This window comes from Amphibalanus amphitrite, unplaced genomic scaffold, assembly GCF_019059575.1.
Source record: "Amphibalanus amphitrite isolate SeventyFive unplaced genomic scaffold, NRLGWU_Aamphi_draft 000066F_arrow, whole genome shotgun sequence".
NCBI classification, from domain to species: domain Eukaryota; kingdom Metazoa; phylum Arthropoda; class Thecostraca; order Balanomorpha; family Balanidae; genus Amphibalanus; species Amphibalanus amphitrite.
The window spans coordinates 448,067-469,732 of NW_024881562.1; the positions used below are offsets into that span (position 1 = coordinate 448,067).

The 21,666-nt window shown below is 54.2% G+C and overlaps 1 protein-coding gene across 1 annotated transcript in view; it reads left to right on the plus strand.

The window, feature by feature from the left end:
* LOC122378856 (prolow-density lipoprotein receptor-related protein 1-like) overlaps positions 1-21,666 on the plus strand; it is a 143,406-nt gene that overhangs the window by 47,448 nt on the left and 74,292 nt on the right. Inside the window, exons 7-27 of the mRNA XM_043360445.1 lie at positions 681-831; positions 1,191-1,300; positions 1,534-1,693; positions 2,117-2,357; positions 12,120-12,318; positions 12,817-12,948; positions 13,149-13,359; positions 13,651-13,890; positions 14,280-14,523; positions 14,701-14,911; positions 15,383-15,596; positions 15,879-15,946; positions 16,353-16,518; positions 16,951-17,063; positions 17,549-17,691; positions 17,803-17,956; positions 18,843-19,066; positions 19,411-19,546; positions 19,914-20,162; positions 20,524-20,730; positions 21,303-21,507. Coding sequence (XP_043216380.1) covers positions 681-831; positions 1,191-1,300; positions 1,534-1,693; positions 2,117-2,357; positions 12,120-12,318; positions 12,817-12,948; positions 13,149-13,359; positions 13,651-13,890; positions 14,280-14,523; positions 14,701-14,911; positions 15,383-15,596; positions 15,879-15,946; positions 16,353-16,518; positions 16,951-17,063; positions 17,549-17,691; positions 17,803-17,956; positions 18,843-19,066; positions 19,411-19,546; positions 19,914-20,162; positions 20,524-20,730; positions 21,303-21,507 — 3,778 coding nt within the window. The remainder of the gene's footprint in view (positions 1-680; positions 832-1,190; positions 1,301-1,533; positions 1,694-2,116; positions 2,358-12,119; positions 12,319-12,816; positions 12,949-13,148; positions 13,360-13,650; positions 13,891-14,279; positions 14,524-14,700; positions 14,912-15,382; positions 15,597-15,878; positions 15,947-16,352; positions 16,519-16,950; positions 17,064-17,548; positions 17,692-17,802; positions 17,957-18,842; positions 19,067-19,410; positions 19,547-19,913; positions 20,163-20,523; positions 20,731-21,302; positions 21,508-21,666) is intronic.

The window sequence follows — 21,666 nt, forward strand, 5'->3', positions numbered from 1 at the left end:
TGACCACCGGCGCGACACGGTCCGGCGACATTACCTGAACGGAGACACGCGAGCGGCCACGGGCGCCGCCGACCAGTTTATCGGAACGAGCGCCGCTTCAGCCGCGCCGCCTGACTGGGGCAGTCACGCGAGTGGCCCGACCCGGAGACATGGTCCCCGACGGGCCTCTCGGTCAATAGGAGTGGCGACTGGTATGCCTGTATCCTTCCGCCATCGATGGATTATATTTGGGCTCCTCGCTAGCCAATGCACATCAAGCTATCACAAGGATGTCCTACAGTTTCATAAGTCGTAATTACTCAGTGGAGACTGGAGAGTCATCTGACTGTCTGTTTTTAAACAAAACCGGCCAGCTGCCAGCAAGACTTGGTTGGATGTGGACTGTGGAGTTATGGATGGTAGCTGGGAGACCTGACCGGCTGTATCTCTGACTGTACCTTTGACAGACTGTACCATATCTGGCTGTACCTACCTCTGATATCTGTGCCCTCCGAACCGCCGCAGGAGCCGGCCTCTCTGTTGGTGGCCGCCGGCCTACTGTACATACCCCTGACCGGCCGTACCCCAGGCCCACTGTACCCCTGACCGGCTGTGCCTCTGGCCCACTGTACCCCTGACCGGCTGTGCCTCTGGCCCACTGTACCCCTGACCGGCTGTACTTCTGACCTGTGTGTCCCCAGAGCCGGCGGATGAGCCGGCCACTCTTCTGGTGGCCGCCGACCAGCTCCTGCTGCGGGTCTCTACTGAGGATGGCTCACTGGCCGCCGGAGACGGAGCGTGGAGACCGCTGCAGAAGAGGAGCGCCGGCGTGGCGCTTGACTACAACCATAGGTGGGACAGGGGAAGTGTTCGACAGAGGGACTAGGACTAAAGGTGGGACAGGGACTGCGACCACAGGTGGGACAGGGGATTAAGTGTTGGACAGAGGGACTAAGACCAGAGGTGAGACGGGAACTACGACTACGGGTGGGACATAGAGACAGGAGACTGTTTGACAGAGGAACAGAGGAGTAGAGGGAATAAAGACGGACTGAAGGGGTGCTGGTGGGCGGCGGCGCGCTGGTCCGACCCATGTCCGCTCCGCCCGCAGTCCGCCGGGCTACAGAAGCGTCTGACGAAACGTCAGGGAATATGTGAGACCAGTGTCCTGGCTCGAACCCCACCCTGACCCATCACTACCATGTCGCCAGGAACGGCTCTGTATGCTGGGTCTCTGCCGATAATGGTCTGAGCTGCGCGGCCGTCAGCAACCTCACGGAAACATGGACTCTGCGGCCGCCAGACAACATTAACCTCAGGAGTGAGTAGTAGATGACCGAGCGACCGACACGGCCCTTTGCTTGTAAGGCGATAGGTGGTTTTGACACTACAGAAATTCATAATCGCCGTGATTCCATGCCGCTTATTTCTTTCTCAAATGTAGTCAGCCAAGGATTTTTTTTTTCGCTAAACCTGTCACCCTGTAGGCTACAGCGTCCTGTTCAGTGCCTCCTGGCGATTCTGCTCACTGACCCGCCCTTCTCTGCCCCCCAGCCGTGAAGCAGCTGCACTACGACTGGGTGGGCGGCAACTGGTATATGCTGCTGTCCAAGGAGAGGATGGTGCTGCTGTGCTCCGGCCGGCTGACGGTCTGCACTCCCCTGCTGCGGCTGGACGACTGGCCGCTGACCATGGTGGTCGATATACCCAACAGGTGCGTCCGAGCAGAGTGCTCAGAGACCGCGGCCGTCACCGCTCTCTCCGTAATCGAAGACACACTTTACGTGCATTGAGGCTGCTCACATTGTGGAGCGTTGCCACGTGTTTATTTCCGAAATGGACCCAGGCCGTCACGAACTCGGGAAGTAACTGTATAGGGTATTTGCATAATTTCAACACAATCAGAAAGCGGTGCTCTTTTTCGTGTGGCGAGTAAGTCGCAGACGGGCTGTCCTGCTCACCCGGGCCTCCCCTCTGCCCCCGCTCTCTCTGCCCCTCTGTTCACCCAGCCCTGCCCCCTCTGCCCCTCTGTTCACCCGGGCCTCCCCTCTGCCCCTCCCCTCTCTGCCCCCTATGTTCACCCAGCCCTGCCCCCTCTGCCCCTCTGTTCACCCGGCCCTGCCCCCTCTGCCCCCAGCCAGCTGGTGGTGGCCTACTCCGACGTCAGCACGCTCATCGTCTCTCAGCTGGACGGCAGCGCGCGCCGCAGGGTGGATCTGCCGGCCCATCCGGACTGGCTGAGCCTGGTGGCGGCAGACCCGGCCTCGCAGCGTCTGTACGCACTGACGTTGAATGAAGAGCTGGCCATGTGGCCGTATGGAGGTCTGAACGGGACCGGCGACCGGCCCGAGCTGCTGCGGCTGGCCTCGGGGGTGCCGGTGAGGAGGGGAAGGACGACGGGAGAGAGCCGGACGGGGAAGAGGAGGGAGAGACGGACGGGAGAGAAAGAGGGGAACTAACGAGGATGATGGAAAGGCTGGCTCGAGAAGGGAAGAGACTGACGGCAGGAGGAAAGACTGACGTAGGAGAGAGGCGGATATTTTTGGGGAATGGGGGGATGCTGACGGCAGAGGCATGGAGGATAATGGTGTTGGAAGGAGGAAGGGACTGACGCGACGGCGGGGAGAAGGCCAAACTGACGGCGGGAAGAGAGAAAGAAGAGACGGATATTGGGAGGGAGTCTGAAAACGTCATGGATTGGAAAAGGAAGCTGAGATTAACTGCCCCTAGTTGGAATTATTACGTGTGATACTGACGCGTCACAGTAGGGTTTTGTCTGTGTCGGGAATAGAGGTGGCAAAAGTGGAAAATTATGGAAACCAGATCCGGACCTGGTCTGACTGAGACATTTCTGGAACCGGTCAGACACGGTCCAAGTTAGAATTGGAACCAGATAGATCCGTTCCCAAAATTCATTTACAAAACGTGTTCACAGTGGTATAGCAAGTAGAAAATATTTTCTTTCCATTTGGGCATACTTGTGTTGCAAAGTAAAAACATTATGACAATCACTTCACTTCACATGTTCACAGTTTGTATTTTAGAACCAGATTCAGGTCAGATTAAAAAATATATATATATATGTTACAGGGAGTATGCGATTTCAGTTAGTTTGCAACGACCCTAGGGTGGATGTAACCTCCCTGAACGATCAGTTTGTTTGCAACGACCCTAGGGACGTTACAAAATAACTGCTCGTTCCGGGACGTTGCAACGAAACTAGGGTCGTTGCAACCTCCCTAGTTAGTATGCAACGAACCTAGGGTTGTTACAAAATAACTAGGGAGTTTAAAAATTCATCGAGTCTCGTTTCACAGGAGGGCCGTCAACAATCTTGTCCAATGAAAATCTTGTTCAATCTAGTTCAGATTAAAAGAAAAGGAGAACAAAATTTGAACATTCAGCTCAGGAGTATATGTGGTGCCCGGGACAAAGCAAGTAACTGTGATAATTTTGGCTGCATTATATCGCCAGCATATGTTTACATGCAGAGAATATAGTTACTGGGGTAAGTGTGATGGATATCGCTATCCGTGTGCGGGTTATCCCTCACCTCACACTTTTAGTGGTGCGGGTCGGATAAAACCCCTCGTTAGTTTTTTCGCGATTATCTCGCGCTAAAAGCGGCCAATCGCGACGAAACTTTGAGTGTCCTCGAACTTATCTACGTTACTGGTTACACATTTCCTATACAGTTCATGATCCTGAAAACCAATGACCTTTGACCTTTGATCTGATTTCTGGGACCATGGCAGACCGAAATGATTTGCCGTTTATGTGAGCGCACATAAAATTGCGTTTCCAGACTTCTATTGTGATTACATATAAAACTGCCAACATGTGAACTGATGGTTGTCCCATGCATCATGATGGGTTTCAAGTTGACTTGTCAGTTGTCGGTCAGGTCAAGGTCATTGACGTTTGGTGACTTCGGGTGACTGTTTCAAATTGTACGATTTCAAGGGCTTTTTTTTAGCTTATTTCGAATCCAGCATTCGTTGAGACATTTGAGAAATAGTTGTGGTAAGTCAATTGAGAAAAATGAAAACTGCTATTCTGCCGCCGGGAACGATCTCAAACTATATCAAGCACACGGACCGTGATTTTATGCACTCCTTGCAAGGTTAGCTGCTTCAATTTTGCATTGTTGACGTTGCGTCATTTATGACGTCACTAGGGTCATACGAGCTTTTCCTCCATAACTCCCGATCAAATTGCTAGCGAGTCGGTCAAGCCACTTATGGACTAAGGAAGACCTACCGAATCGAATACTATGCAACATGACCTCCTTTGACCAATTTCGCAACCTAGGGGTCTCTGACCTTACCTTGACCCGAGGTCAGCACCTCAAGTTGACCTCACCCGGACAAAAAGTATACCATTTGACGCGCCTGAGCAAGGCGAGCACGTTGATGCTAAAATCGCGCTCTGCTACTGTTTTTTTTTTTAAAGAAGTTATTAATCAAAAACCGAACCCGTGTCTTGAGTCACTTGACCTGACCTCAGAGGTCACCGGTTGACCTGAGACCTTAAAATCGGTACTAGTTGCTGTGTCTCCTAACGGCACACACGCTCGTTTTTTCCGCGACGCTCTAACTCCATCAGGGGCGAAAAACGACGAGGTGGTCGTACCAACCCTCCCCCGGCCGGCGCGTATGTAGAAAACCAACAGGTCCTGCGGAGTTAACTCTCGCTCTTATTGGTGTTTTGCTAGCTGCAAACGCACAGGGCGGGGCTAGGTTATTGGTTGACCTTCCAGGTCAGGTCACTGACTCAAAAGTCGGGAAAATCGGGACCTGTTAAAACTTTGGAGTTGGGATGTGCGTGAAGTTGGCGTCGGATTCGGATTCGTATTCAGCGTCGAGTACCGAATCACTTGAAAACGTCATATCTGGTCAATTCGGGGACGGGGAGCACGAATATGACATTAATTTTGCCCTAGCAGGTATCCCTTATCCCTTAATCGTCCCTTAAACGACGGGGCGCGCCAAAAGTGCCTCAGGGGTTCTTCTGATCGCGAAAATAATGGTCCCAGGCGATTCCCCGGGTCGATATCTAGCCGCACCACCACTAACTTCACACGTGCCTCACATCCCTCATCCCTTAATCGTCCCTTAAACGACGGGGCGCGCCAAAAGTGCCTCAGGGGTTCTTCCGATCGCGAAAAGAATGGTCCCAGGCGATTCCCCGGGTCGATATCTAGCCGCACCACCACTAACTTCACACGTGCCTCATATCCCTTATCCCTTAATCGTCCCTTAAATGACGGGGCGCGCCAAAAGTGCCTCAGGGGCTCTTCCGATCGCGAAAATAATGGTCCCAGGCGATTCCCCGGGTCGATATCTTGCCGCACCACCACTAACTTCACACGTGCCTCATATCCCTTATCCCTTAATCGTCCCTTAAACGACGGGGCGCGCCAAAAGTGCCTCAGGGGTTCTTCCGATCGCGAAAAGAATGGTCCCAGGCGATTCCCCGGGTCGATATCTAGCCGCACCACCACTAACTTCACACGTGCCTCATATCCCTTATCCCTTAATCGTCCCTTAAATGACGGGGCGCGCCAAAAGTGCCTCAGGGGTTCTTCTGATCGCGAAAATAATGGTCCCAGGCGATTCCCCGGGTCGATATCTAGCCGCACCACCACTAACTTCACACGTGCCTCATATTCCTTATCCCTTAATCGTCCCTTAAATGACGGGGCGCGCCAAATGAGGGATGTGAGGCACGTGTGAAGTTAGTGGTGGTGCGGCTAGATATCGACCCGGGGAATTGCCTGGGACCATTATTTTCGCGATCGGAAGAACCCCTGAGGCACTTTTGGCGCGCCCCGTCATTTAAGGGACGATTAAGGGATAAGGGATATGAGGCACGTGTGAAGTTAGTGGTGGTGCGGCAAGATATCGACCCGGGGAATCGCCTGGGACCATTATTTTCGCGATCGGAAGAGCCCCTGAGGCACTTTTGGCGCGCCCCGTCATTTAAGGGACGATTAAGGGATAAGGGATATGAGGCACGTGTGAAGTTAGTGGTGGTGCGGCTAGATATCGACCCGGGGAATCGCCTGGGACCATTCTTTTCGCGATCGGAAGAACCCCTGAGGCACTTTTGGCGCGCCCCGTCGTTTAAGGGACGATTAAGGGATGAGGGATGTGAGGCACGTGTGAAGTTAGTGGTGGTGCGGCTAGATATCGACCCGGGGAATTGCCTGGGACCATTATTTTCGCGATCGGAAGAACCCCTGAGGCACTTTTGGCGCGCCCCGTCATTTAAGGGACGATTAAGGGTTAAGGGATATGAGGCACGTGTGAAGTTAGTGGTGGTGCGGCTAGATATCGACCCGGGGAATCGCCTGGGACCATTATTTTCGCGATCGGAAGAGCCCCTGAGGCACTTTTGGCGCGCCCCGTCATTTAAGGGACGATTAAGGGATAAGGGATATGAGGCACGTGTGAAGTTAGTGGTGGTGCGGCTAGATATCGACCCGGGGAATCGCCTGGGACCATTCTTTTCGCGATCGGAAGAACCCCTGAGGCACTTTTGGCGCGCCCCGTCGTTTAAGGGACGATTAAGGGATGAGGGATGTGAGGCACGTGTGAAGTTAGTGGTGGTGCGGCTAGATATCGACCCGGGGAATTGCCTGGGACCATTATTTTCGCGATCGGAAGAACCCCTGAGGCACTTTTGGCGCGCCCCGTCATTTAAGGGACGATTAAGGGATAAGGGATATGAGGCACGTGTGAAGTTAGTGGTGGTGCGGCTAGATATCGACCCGGGGAATCGCCTGGGACCATTCTTTTCGCGATCGGAAGAGCCCCTGAGGCACTTTTGGCGCGCCCCGTCATTTAAGGGACGATTAAGGGATAAGGGATATGAGGCACGTGTGAAGTTAGTGGTGGTGCGGCTAGATATCGACCCGGGGAATCGCCTGGGACCATTATTTTCGCGATCGGAAGAGCCCCTGAGGCACTTTTGGCGCGCCCCGTCATTTAAGGGACGATTAAGGGATAAGGGATATGAGGCACGTGTGAAGTTAGTGGTGGTGCGGCTAGATATCGACCCGGGGAATCGCCTGGGACCATTATTTTCGCGATCGGAAGAACCCCTGAGGCACTTTTGGCGCGCCCCGTCATTTAAGGGACGATTAAGGGATAAGGGATATGAGGCACGTGTGAAGTTAGTGGTGGTGCGGCAAGATATCGACCCGGGGAATCGCCTGGGACCATTATTTTCGCGATCGGAAGAGCCCCTGAGGCACTTTTGGCGCGCCCCGTCATTTAAGGGACGATTAAGGGATAAGGGATATGAGGCACGTGTGAAGTTAGTGGTGGTGCGGCTAGATATCGACCCGGGGAATCGCCTGGGACCATTATTTTCGCGATCGGAAGAGCCCCTGAGGCACTTTTGGCGCGCCCCGTCATTTAAGGGACGATTAAGGGATAAGGGATATGAGGCACGTGTGAAGTTAGTGGTGGTGCGGCTAGATATCGACCCGGGGAATTGCCTGGGACCATTATTTTCGCGATCGGAAGAACCCCTGAGGCACTTTTGGCGCGCCCCGTCATTTAAGGGACGATTAAGGGATAAGGGATATGAGGCACGTGTGAAGTTAGTGGTGGTGCGGCAAGATATCGACCCGGGGAATCGCCTGGGACCATTATTTTCGCGATCGGAAGAGCCCCTGAGGTACTTTTGGCGCGCCCCGTCATTTAAGGGACGATTAAGGGATAAGGGATATGAGGCACGTGTGAAGTTAGTGGTGGTGCGGCTAGATATCGACCCGGGGAATCGCCTGGGACCATTATTTTCGCGATCGGAAGAGCCCCTGAGGCACTTTTGGCGCGCCCCGTCATTTAAGGGACGATTAAGGGATAAGGGATATGAGGCACGTGTGAAGTTAGTGGTGGTGCGGCTAGATATCGACCCGGGGAATTGCCTGGGACCATTATTTTCGCGATCGGAAGAACCCCTGAGGCACTTTTGGCGCGCCCCGTCATTTAAGGGACGATTAAGGGATAAGGGATATGAGGCACGTGTGAAGTTAGTGGTGGTGCGGCTAGATATCGACCCGGGGAATCGCCTGGGACCATTCTTTTCGCGATCGGAAGAACCCCTGAGGCACTTTTGGCGCGCCCCGTCATTTAAGGGACGATTAAGGGATAAGGGATATGAGGCACGTGTGAAGTTAGTGGTGGTGCGGCTAGATATCGACCCGGGGAATCGCCTGGGACCATTCTTTTCGCGATCGGAAGAACCCCTGAGGCACTTTTGGCGCGCCCCGTCATTTAAGGGACGATTAAGGGATAAGGGATATGAGGCACGTGTGAAGTTAGTGGTGGTGCGGCTAGATATCGACCCGGGGAATCGCCTGGGACCATTATTTTCGCGATCAGAAGAACCCCTGAGGCACTTTTGGCGCGCCCCGTCGTTTAAGGGACGATTAAGGGATGAGGGATGTGAGGCACGTGTGAAGTTAGTGGTGGTGCGGCTAGATATCGACCCGGGGAATTGCCTGGGACCATTATTTTCGCGATCGGAAGAACCCCTGAGGCACTTTTGGCGCGCCCCGTCATTTAAGGGACGATTAAGGGATAAGGGATATGAGGCACGTGTGAAGTTAGTGGTGGTGCGGCTAGATATCGACCCGGGGAATCGCCTGGGACCATTATTTTCGTGATCGGAAGAGCCCCTGAGGCACTTTTGGCGCGCCCCGTCGTTTAAGGGACGATTAAGGGATAAGGGATATGAGGCACGTGTGAAGTTAGTGGTGGTGCGGCTAGATATCGACCCGGGGAATCGCCTGGGACCATTCTTTTCGCGATCGGAAGAACCCCTGAGGCACTTTTGGCGCGCCCCGTCATTTAAGGGACGATTAAAGGATAAGGGATATGAGGCACGTGTGAAGTTAGTGGTGGTGCGGCTAGATATCGACCCGGGGAATCGCCTGGGACCATTCTTTTCGCGATCGGAAGAACCCCTGAGGCACTTTTGGCGCGCCCCGTCATTTAAGGGACGATTAAGGGATAAGGGATATGAGGCACGTGTGAAGTTAGTGGTGGTGCGGCTAGATATCGACCCGGGGAATCGCCTGGGACCATTCTTTTCGCGATCGGAAGAACCCTTGAGGCACTTTTGGCGCGCCCCGTCATTTAAGGGACGATTAAGGGATAAGGGATATGAGGCACGTGTGAAGTTAGTGGTGGTGCGGCTAGATATCGACCCGGGGAATCGCCTGGGACCATTCTTTTCGCGATCGGAAGAACCCCTGAGGCACTTTTGGCGCGCCCCGTCATTTAAGGGACGATTAAGGGATAAGGGATATGAGGCACGTGTGAAGTTAGTGGTGGTGCGGCTAGATATCGACCCGGGGAATCGCCTGGGACCATTATTTTCGCGATCAGAAGAACCCCTGAGGCACTTTTGGCGCGCCCCGTCATTTAAGGGACGATTAAGGGATAAGGGATATGAGGCACGTGTGAAGTTAGTGGTGGTGCGGCTAGATATCGACCCGGGGAATCGCCTGGGACCATTCTTTTTGCGATCGGAAGAACCCCTGAGGCACTTTTGGCGCGCCCCGTCGTTTAAGGGACGATTAAGGGATGAGGGATATGAGGCACGTGTGAAGTTAGTGGTGGTGCGGCTAGATATCGACCCGGGGAATCGCCTGGGACCATTATTTTCGCGATCAGAAGAACCCCTGAGGCACTTTTGGCGCGCCCCGTCGTTTAAGGGACGATTAAGGGATGAGGGATGTGAGGCACGTGTGAAGTTAGTGGTGGTGCGGCTAGATATCGACCCGGGGAATTGCCTGGGACCATTATTTTCGCGATCGGAAGAACCCCTGAGGCACTTTTGGCGCGCCCCGTCGTTTAAGGGACGATTAAGGGATAAGGGATATGAGGCACGTGTGAAGTTAGTGGTGGTGCGGCTAGATATCGACCCGGGGAATCGCCTGGGACCATTATTTTCGCGATCAGAAGAACCCCTGAGGCACTTTTGGCGCGCCCCGTCGTTTAAGGGACGATTAAGGGATGAAGGATGTGAGGCACGTGTGAAGTTAGTGGTGGTGCGGCTAGATATCGACCCGGGGAATTGCCTGGGACCATTATTTTCGCGATCGGAAGAACCCCTGAGGCACTTTTGGCGCGCCCCGTCATTTAAGGGACGATTAAGGGATAAGGGATATGAGGCACGTGTGAAGTTAGTGGTGGTGCGGCTAGATATCGACCCGGGGAATCGCCTGGGACCATTATTTTCGCGATCAGAAGAACCCCTGAGGCACTTTTGGCGCGCCCCGTCGTTTAAGGGACGATTAAGGGATGAGGGATGTGAGGCACGTGTGAAGTTAGTGGTGGTGCGGCTAGATATCGACCCGGGGAATTGCCTGGGACCATTATTTTCGCGATCGGAAGAACCCCTGAGGCACTTTTGGCGCGCCCCGTCGTTTAAGGGACGATTAAGGGATAAGGGATATGAGGCACGTGTGAAGTTAGTGGTGGTGCGGCTAGATATCGACCCGGGGAATCGCCTGGGACCATTATTTTCGCGATCAGAAGAACCCCTGAGGCACTTTTGGCGCGCCCCGTCGTTTAAGGGACGATTAAGGGATAAGGGATACCTGCTAGGGCAAAATTAATGTCATATTCGTGCTCCCCGTCCCCGAATTGACCAGATATGACGTTTTCAAGTGATTCGGTACTCGACGCTGAATACGAATCCGAATCCGACGCCAACTTCACGCACATGGAGTTGGGTTGTTACGAGGTTTTTCGGGGCGCTGATCACGCATTTCATGTTAGCTTTAATCACCGATGATGTCTTGATGTTTTTAGGCCAGGCCGGGTCAGGTCAGGTCAGGTCAACCAGTAGGCGTCTTGCTAGCTGTCCATAGTAGGTGTCAACCACCACTGACAGCTTCGTGACATGGTACGAAGGCGCCAAAATTACTTCGTAAATGTTCAAATGGGTGCTAAATTCGAAATCAGCTCCAAAAACTAGCCTAAAAATATACGAACCCAGAAGAAGTGAACTAAGGTCATCAAAGGTCAATGACCTTGACCTGACCTTCACGTAACCTTGACACCCACCATAATGCATGGGACCACCATCATTTCACATGTGTGAACGTTTACAATCACAAAAAGACTGGAAACGAGCGGATAATAGCCGTTTTTACGAAGGGCTTCCTAGCGAATGCCCATCTAATTTGAACAAATCTGCACCAAATGTGCACCTAATCTGCACAAAATGTATACTAGATGGCCGTCGTGAAATACTCCTGAGCTGCATGTTCAAATTGTTTTGTTCTCCTTTTCTTTGAACTAGATTGAACTAGATTTGAACTAGGTGAACTAGATTGAACAAGATTTTCATTGGACAAGATTGTTGACGGCCCTCCTGTGAAACGAGACTCGATGAATTCTTAAACTCCCTAGTTATTTTGTAACAACCCTAGGTTCGTTGCATACTAACTAGGGAGGTTGCAAAGACCCTAGTTTCGTTACAACGTCCCGGAACGAGCAGTTATTTTGTAACGTCCCTAGGGTCGTTGCAAACAAACTGATCGTTCAGGGAGGTTACAACCACCCTAGGGTCGTTGCAAACTAACTGAAATCGCATACTCCCTGTAACATATATATATATATATATATATATATATATATATATATATATATATATATATATATATATATATATATATATATATATATATATATATATATATATATATATATATATATATATATATATATAAACAGGTAGACCAATGAATTTCATGCTAAGCCCCTTACTGCAGCTGTTAGAAATGATATGAAGTGTGAACCTGGGGATCCATAGAGCAGTGCCTTCACCAGTCAAATGGAAGCTTCATCAACTAGGTTTGCCAAGCATAATAGATAGTTACATTTACCATAAAGCACAGGGAATGATAAGACCCGGTTGGACCCGACCAAAAATTTTTGGGAACCGATCTGGACCCATCCGGGTTCAGACCGGTTCCACAGACCGGGTCCCCGGGTCCACATTTCGCCACCTCTAGTCGGGAACGTAGGGTACTATGTTTCCGCTGTCATATGCCTCCTACCTTTCCCCTCAACCCGCCATTAAGTGACGCTCTCCCCTTCGTTGTTGTGTCGCAGGCTCTGATCTCTCTGGACGTGCTGGCCGGACGGGTGTACGGCGTCCGGTCCAGCCCGCCGACGCTCTACCGTTTCGGCCGACCCGCCTGGAACACCACGGAACTGTTTGGTGCTGGCTCGCTGCCGCGGCCGCTGCAGAGTCGTTCTGACCAGTACCTGGTTACGGTCCGCGTGTACCACCGGCAGCGGCAGCCCGACGGTGAGAGATACGAGGGAACAGTGACAGAACAGAGTCACTAGATGGGGATGGGGAGCAATGGAGGGAACATTTGGGCGGTGAGGGTTTGAGGGAACAGGGACAGTGAGGGATGGAGGGAACAGAGGGACGGTGAGAGCAGATGGAGGGCACAAAGGGATAGTTGGACAGTGAGAAACGACGGCAGCCGGGGAACGGAGGGACAGTGAGAGATTGTGGGAACAGAGGGATTGTGTGAGGGTGTGACAGCTGTGAAACACGGGTGACAAGAAACGGAAGGACAGTGGGAGATGCACCGGTCCACCCTCCGCCGACAGTGGCCCACCTTCCCCCATCTGACCAGATCACTCTGTCCGTGACCGAACCAGGCTATCTTCTGAGCACATCTCCCTCTGCAGCCAGTGGCCCACCCGTGTACGGCTACGAACGGCGGCGGACCAGGCCGCCCTCCTCCAAACGCCTCTCTCAATTCTCTGACCGCTTCCCTCTTCCCGCCGGCAGTGTCGCACCCGTGTACGACTGGTAACGGCGGTTGTGAACACATCTGCGTGCCTGTGACTGTGAACGGCTCGGCCGTGGCCCGCTGCCTGTGCTCGCCCGGCTACCGGCTCACGGGTCAGGGACGCTGCTCAGGTGAGGGGATGACCCCGGCCGACGAAGGTGCAGCAAGTATGCTTGTCTTTGGGGTGTTTTAGCTGATGTCAACATAGTGTGTCAGACGCTAGCAGTTGTGATATGATTTGAGTAACTTTTAAACACTTAACTGTTGTTGGCCGACGTGTAACCGTTTGGAACTTGTTGTCCCTCTACTGTACCTCTCTGTCCACCCACAGCGGCACCCGTCTCCGGTCATCTGCTACTGGCCGAGCTGCCCCACAGTCTGGCCGGGTTCTCCCTGACCGGGTCAGAGCTCGGCGATGTCATACCGCCCCTGTTTGACGGGAACGATATAGGATTAGATAATATAGACGACCGGGCCAGGATCAACCTGGGCGACTGCCACCCGCGGCGGCGACTGCTTGTCTTCTGCGACCACCGTGGCGGGTGAGTGGCGACGCGGCTGGGCACTCAGGGCGTGTCAACTCCCGAATCCCTGGGGCGCGTGAGTGCGGCCTGACGGCTGAGTTGAGTTTGGATCCTCTGTGTGGGGGAGTGGATATTCGTGATGTGAGTGTGAACTGCGGGAGTGTCTAGTGATATTTTGAGTGACAGTCTGTTATGTGAATTATTTTAATAGATTTATCCGAATAAGCCCCACGGTCTCCCATTTCCGTATCTTGTTTTTTGCCTGCCACCTGTGCCTCCCCTATGACATCTCCCCCTCCCCGTCCTTAGGGCTCCCATCTCGACCCGGCCGCTGGAGTCGCCATCGAACCGTTCGGCCATCGTCTCCGACCGGGTGCTGCTGTGTCGCTCTGTGTCCGTCGACCCCGTCTCGGACGTGGTCTACTGGGCAGACGCCGAGGCGTCGACGCTATCAGTGGCCTCGCTGGAGGCACCGCACCGCCGCCGCCTGCTGCTCACTGATGTGACGCTACTGAACAGAGCCAGTTTTGTGCTGGACCCGGGGAGCGGGTGAGTGCCGGGAAAGGGAGAGGAGATGGGCGGGGAGGGTAGGGAATAGGTGAGGGATGGGGATGGGAGGTGAGCAGAGACAGAAAGGGAACTAAGGGAGATGGGGAGGGGATGGGATGGAACGGAATGGTACGTGATGGAAAATAGACGGAAAGAGATGTGATACAGGATTAGATGAAACGGGATGCAGCGGGCTTTAGGGCGAGGATGGTATTGATGCGAGATGGCATGGGATGAAGACGGGACGGAGACGGGAATGAATCGAAGATTGACGGACAGGGAGACAATCGCGTATTAAATTTGTGCGAGGCAGCTCTCAGTTGTCGTCGCGGCCGCACAAATTGGGTGACTGGTACAACGTTTAACACGGTCTGATAACTATGTTTCAGATGGATGTACTGGCTGTCCTTGCCCAAGTCTACTGCCGAGAGAGCCAGTTTCACCTTCGGCCGTCCGAGCAGCCTAGTGTGGCGGCTGGAGCGAGCCTGGATGGACGGCACGCACCGGGAGACGGTGCACGAGTTCGAACAGAGAGTACGCGGCGGTGTAGCTCTGGACAGGCGGCAGCAGAAGCTCTACCTGAGCGTGGATAATGTGCTAAAGAGAATGAACGTGAACGGCAGTCAATTGGAGGTGAGTGATGAATACAGGACGTACGAAGTGTGTGTGTGTGGGGGGGGGGGTGTTGACTGGTCTTGGTTATTGTGTAGCTGGTGTACTTGAAGTGAATTGATTTAAAGTCGTCAGTGGCTAGTCTACTGCGTAATTTGAACATAGTTTGACGTTCTGTCGAATTCTGCCTCGCCTCAGGATGTCAGCGTCAATGCCAACTCATCAGCTCAGTGGGAGGCACTGACCGACCTCAGCCCGGTGGCCGTCCTGTCGAACGGAACACTCATCAGCTCGGCTGGCAGCTGGCTGTGGAGTCTGAACACCACCTCGGGACAGTTGAAGCGACTCAGGGAGGCGCCAGGAGCCATGGAAGCGGCGCACGTCTGCGAACTCGGCGACGGAACGGCAGGTGGGTGGTTGCTGCCGGGACAGTGTGGCTACTGGCTAGAGAGTGTGGTAGGCCGGGTTTGCTGTGGTGTGTGCTCTTGGTCGCACTGTGGTTTGGAGGTGAGCTTTTGTGGAGAGATGTCGGTTCTGGTGAATGAGTGGGTGATGACTGGTGATCATATCATTAAATAAGGTAAGACGGTGTGATAGGTGGGCGTCTCAAGCAGCTGTAATCGTTGGGTGAGCTACTATTTTGAAGTATTCGTAGGTGACACCCGTCTTGGTGTTTGCCGACTAAAGCTGCATCCCTGCGGTCAAAGCTGCGGCGTGGTCTGGTGGGGTCTCGGGCGCGCCCGTTTTTTTCACAACACACCCCGCTGCCGTTGCTCAGTTCCTTTACTAGTCGGGTCATTGTAATCAGTTTACCGCCGTAGTACCCCTCACTCTTGTCGGTCGTCCTATCATCCCACTGACCAGCCGGACCGTCTGACAGGCGGCGTCCAGCTACTTGGCGGCGGCTGCCACGACCTGCGCTGCGAGCACCTCTGCGTGTCCGTCCCCTCCGGCCACCGCTGTCTGTGTGCCGATGGTCTCCAGCTGGCCGACGACGGACGCTCCTGTGTCGCCATCGAGGGCTACACGGACCCGCTCGCCTGCACGGGTGACCAGTTCCGCTGTCTGAAGAACGGCCGGTGTATCGACAAACAGTGAGTACGGCTCGGCGGTCGGGGAGGAATATTCGCGGAATGTGAGTGGAGTGAGGGCCGGTGAGTCATAGCATCAAAGTTCGTTCTTGAGATATGAAGGGATAGGTGCAGGATGGATTTGTGGGGCGGAGCGGATTGGAACGGAATGAGAAAAGAAGTAATGGCTCTGGACGGGAGGTGCTTGCAGGTGCTTCCAATCTTTGCGGGTGGGGTGCCTGCTTGCAGATGTCGCCTTTCCTAACTCGCTGGTTTCCTCCCCCACTTCTCTGTGTGCTTTGCCAGGTTTGTATGTGACGGCAGAAACGATTGCGAGGACGCCTCAGACGAGGACCACGTCAATGGACCGTGCCGTGAGTATAACGGAGATAAGCGATTGCAGAGGAGAACCGGGAGTATAATTGCTAGAGATCGTGGAGCAACAGCGGGGCTCTGCTCCCGCTGTTGCGCCTGTGCTAGTCGCTGTGTTTGTCGCTGAGCTCAATGTGATGCAGTTTGCGGGCACGCCCATATCCCAGAATGTGTAGTGAAGAGCTCTCAAAGGCTAAACACTCGACCTTCTTTAGTTTTATTTCGTGGTAATTCTGTCTTTGGCGGCATCCACTCTGCAGCTATTGGTGTGTGGTTGTTGTGTTGATTGCTGTGTTGAGTCGCACTGCTTGAGTCGCAGTGTTCTGACCCGCTCCGATCCCGCTGTTACGCCTGCGCTAGTCGTTGTGTTTGTCGCTGAGCTCAGCCCCTCCCCTCCGCCCCGCTCAGAGAACTCCACCTGCCCCGAGGAGAGCGTCCGCTGCGGCCCGGCCGCCTCCTCTTCCGGCGGACCCGGCCTCCAGTGTGTATCCAGCGCCTGGGTATGTGACGGCTTCGCCGACTGCGCGGACGCGAGTGATGAGTCGGCAGAGCGCTGCGCCAACGTTACCTGCGGGTGAGTACAACTGCCGCCGGGAGGGCAGATAGTAGAGAGTAGTGTATGGACAGCAGTTTAGGAGCCATCGGGAGGGCAGAGTATAGTGTAGATACTGATAACGACGGTCTGGGGAGCTGTCGGGAGGGCGTATCATAGAGGGAAATCTATCGACAGCGTATGTTCACATGGAAATAGTGCTCAAGCTATTTTTCTAATCTACTGCGTAATTTATTCAGGCATAATTCATGTGGACTAGCAAGTAACGCTTCAGCTTGGAATAGTTCCTTAGATGTAACTTCTGAACAGCACATTCAATGTGGCCCTGTTTCTAAGCGTCGTGTTTTAATGTACAAATAAAACGCGACTACTGCGCGGTTGTAACAGCGCCCTGATTCCCCTCTGTGTTGCGCATTGTGCCTAACCTCCCTAACCTAACCTTTATGCCGGCAGACCGGATCGGTTCAAGTGTCTGGAGTCGGGCCGGTGCATTCCCAACAGCTGGGTATGTGATATGACGTCCGACTGTGGCCACGGAGACCGCAGTGATGAGCCGCCCACCTGCAGTAAGTGCTGGGGACTAGGGCAGGGGCGATGGGAGAAGAGCAGGGACGAGAGACGGCAGTGCGACGACTCCCCCCCCCCCTCCCCACACACACACACACACTGGCTGTGATTGCTGTCTACTGCACTCAGTGTCACAGTTGACATAATAGGGGGATCGAAGGAGTGCAGCTGTCTAAACATGGTTGCTTTTATTCGTACTCCTGCCTAGTCATATGCGTGAATAGCGCAAACGTGAAATTTATACGGTGAAAACGTATAAATTTCACCAGTTACAGATATGTATATTATTGAACAACTCGAAACGCTCCGAAAAATATTTCAGCTCCTCCCCACAGCGGCCCTTTCAATCCTAAACTTTATATGGTCAACTAAACTTAGTGATATGGTCAGCTGCATGTGACCAGCACATGACCAGCACATGACTTTGCCAACCTCCTTCCCCCGAGTCTGACCCGCCCCGTCCCGTCCCGCTGCACGCGCACAGAGTACCGCAACTGTACGGCGAACGAGTTCCGCTGCGCCAACCGCCGCTGCCGGCTGTGGTCTCTGGTCTGTAACGGCCATGACGACTGCGGCGACGGCAGCGACGAGCAGAACTGTGGGGATATCTGCCGGCCGCAGGTCGAGGTAAGGGAAACTGGCGGGACACAGGTTGAGGGGATGGACACTGTGGAGGATTCAGGTAGACACCTCATTGGACGCTTCTTCCCCTCTCACCCTTGTCTCTCTCTGTGACAGAGCTACTGTCCGGCGGACGGCGTGTGCGTTCCCTCCGCGGCGGTTTGCGACGGTACCTGCCAGTGTTCAGACTGCTCGGACGAAGTCGCCTGCGTCACATCCCAGCCCGATCGGGAACAGTCGCAGCTGGCGCCCTGCTTCGACACAAAGGAGGGTGAGTGAGTGAGTGAGTGAGTGAGTGAGTGAGTGAGTGAGTGAGAGTGAGTGAGTGAGTGAGTGAGTGAGTGAGTGAGTGAGTGAGTGAGTGAGTGAGTGAGTGAATGAATGAATGAATGAATGAATGAATGAATGAATGAATGAATGAATGAATGAATGAATGAATGAATGAATCAGTAAAGGGGAAGATCTGTATGGCCTTCTCCACACCTCAACCCTCTGTTTCAGAATAAATCAATCAATCAATAACGGGCTGGGTGGATGAGTGAGCATGGTTCTGAGTGAATGAGCTCGTGATTTGGTGATAAATTTGAGGGATTAGTGAGACGTGTGTCAGCATTTACATGTATTTATGATGCAGCATGGAGAAAGCTGTAGTGATAACACCATCCGCATTTGATACATCCGTCTCACACTGCATCTCACAGTCGCCCTTCCTTCCCCCTGTCAGGTAACGCCGCTGTCGGCCTGGTGCCGTGCGGCGGTGGCTCCATCTGTATATGTACAGCTCACACCTCCCTTCTCCCTCCCTCCGCCAGGTAACGCCGCTCTGGGCCTGGTGCCGTGCGGCGGCGGCTCCATCTGTGTATGTACAGCTCACATTCCCCCTCCACCTCCCCCTCCGCCAGGTAACGCCGCTGTGGGCCTGGTGCCGTGCGGCGGCGGCTCCATCTGTATATGTACAGCTCACGTCTCCCTCCCCTATAATCTATCACGCCGCTGTCGGCCTGGTGCCGTGCGGCGGCGGCTCCATCTGTATATGTACAGCTCACGTCTCCCTCCCCTATAATCTATCCCCCTGCCAGGTAACGCCGCTGTGGGCCTGGTGCCGTGCGGCGGCGGCGCCATCTGTGTATGTACAGCTCACATCCCCCCTCCGCCAGGTAACGCCGCTGTGGGCCTGGTGCCGTGCGGCGGCGGCGCCATCTGTGTCCAGCGGACGGCCGTGTGCGACGGCCAGGCTGACTGTCCGGACGGCTCCGACGAAGCCGACTGTCTCACCACCTGTGCGCCCGGAGAGCACCAGTGCAGTGACGGCTCAGAGTGTGTGCCCGGACAGTACCGCTGTGACGGCCAACGGGACTGCGGTGATGGATCGGACGAGGCGGTACGTGGGTGGGGAGGGAGGGGAGGCTAAACGGTTAACGCGTAGAGGGGAAAGACCGAGGGGTACTCTGGGAGTTGATGAATAGTATGAATGGGACGTTGGCCGTATGTGAAATCTGAGCTATCCCGTAGTTCAGGATTCACTGACAGATGAAGTAGGTAATGAGAAATTGATGTTTGCATATTTTGGCCGGCGACGATCATACATGTATTGGACTGGGCCTGGTCTTATCTGCACGGAACTTTATACAACTATTTACGAATTGTACTTATGGTTGTATTAGGAGCCATGTACTTATGCTACTGTACCTGATCTGTTAGGGTAACTGATCTGATCTCTGACAGGACTGTCCGCTGCCGGTGGTCGCCTGCCCGGAGCCGGACTTCCACTGCGATAACGGCACCCGCTGTCTGCCCCTGGAGAAGGTCTGCGACCGACGGCCCGACTGCGAGTCGGGAGACGACGAGGGATTCCTCTGCGGTGAGCCACTCACACTCACTCACTCGCTCACTCACTCACTCACTCACTCACTCACTCACTCACTCACTCACTCACTCACTCACTCACTCACTCACTCACTCACTCACTTACTCATTGATTCAGTCATACGCCAAAGAGTAGTGTTGGCCCTTGCTGTTATCTGTTTACTGTTGAGTTCCCTCTCCTAATATTTGAGATGAGACCTTGCTAGAATCTTGTCGGTGTTTCTCTGATTGGCCCTCAGTTTACCCGTCGCTTATTTCGTGCGACATTTCTTCCTATCCCTGTATCTATGGTGAACTGTGCGCATAACTGCGTGCCTTATATTGATCTCTCCTTCCACTGACATACCCCTCCCCTCCCACAGACCTGGGCGCGCCGCCGTCCCAATGCCCGGACTGCGAATACCAGTGTGTGGCCACTCCGTCCGGACCGGCCTGTGTGTGTCCCCGCGGTCAGCGGCTGGCCAATGACGGCCGATCGTGTACGGATGGCCACCCGTGTGAAGACTGGGGCACCTGCAGTCAGCTCTGCTTCCAGCTGCGACACCGACACAAGTGCGGCTGTCAGGAGGGCTACCGGCTGGATCGGGACGGGTTCAGCTGTGTCAGCGAGGGTGAGAGGATGAGGACATGGGAGGAAGCGCTTGGGATGCGTGAAGGGGATAATTAAAGGGAGGCGGATTACGGAGGGATAGTGACGAAGGAAGTTAGGGGGACGAGGACAGGGAAGGAATGAGGGAAGGAAATTGCTGAGGAAAGGGAGGGACGAAGAATGAGGAATTAGGGAAGAGAGGAGAACGAGGAAGGGAAGGAGATAGGGAGGGGAAGGGATGCAGATAGGAGAGGGATAAGAGATGACTCGAGGGAATGAGAAAGAATAGAAGAAGGGGTTTACTAAAAAGAAACTCCCCACCTACCACCCCGCGGCCCTGACACCCCACCTAACCATCGTCACCCCCGCCCGCGCTGCCTCAGACGACTCGCCCCCGCTGCTGATGTTCTCCAACCGGTTCGAACTGCGCACCGTCCAGCTGCGGACGCTGAAGGTGACCTCGGCTCTCTCCGGCCTCAAGAACGCCATCGCCTTCGACTACCTGTACGGCACGACCGACGGCGCCCTGACCGTCTTCTGGTCGGACATCACGCACGATAAGATCTTCCGAGGCACGCTCAGTAATGGATGTGAGTCGCGTGAAGCTGAGGGTAGGGAGCGACCTCTGATTTCTGAATGTGTTTGTATGTGTGTGTGGGGGGGGGGGGGAGGCGGTATCGGGCAGGTGTTTGGTAAGGGAGGAGCAAATTGCCTCATTTCGGTTCTGATATTGGCATTGCGAATGTTTAGAATGCTTATGCCTGAAACAGACTCTTTCCGCAGTCAGGAAATCGCATGCGAGAGCCTATTCAAATACATCGAAGCACGCTCGCATCAATCGCACGCACCTCCCGGATGCGGTTGATGCGGGAAGAATTATAATGTGTTTGAATAACTAGGCTCTCACATGCGGCTTCCTGAATGCGGAAAGAGTCTGTTTCAGCCTTTAGTGCAGTTTTTTTGTGACACAGTGCCAGCTTCAACTCTGTCTACTCCACACTGTTTTTAGTTGACAAAAGTTGTAGCATTTTTTAAGATAATATCCATATCGCGGCTGCATTCAGCCAGGCTGTATCACAAGGCATGCCCATACACCCAGCACCTGCCCTGGTCGGTGGCTACAATGGCTGACCACCCTCCCCCCCCCCCGTCTGTCCTTCAGTGCTGTCAGACGTGGACGCGGTCATCTCCACGGGCCTGGTGACCGCCGAGGGCCTGGCCGTGGACTGGGTGGGACACAACCTCTACTGGGTCGAGTCGCACGTCTCGCAGATCGAGGTGGCCCGACTGGATGGACGGTTCCGCAAGGCGCTCGTCGCGGGCAACATGAAAAAGCCGCGAGCTCTGGCGCTCGACCCGCGCGATGGGTGAGAAAGAGAAGGTTGAGTTACCTACGGGGAGTGAGTCGGGGGCAGCCTGGAGGGATGCAACGTAAAACCAGCACTGTAGATCTTATTTCCGCGCGTATCTTTACGGCGTGCTCTTGCCTTTGTGTCCATTGATTGTGTCAGCTTGTGTATAACTGT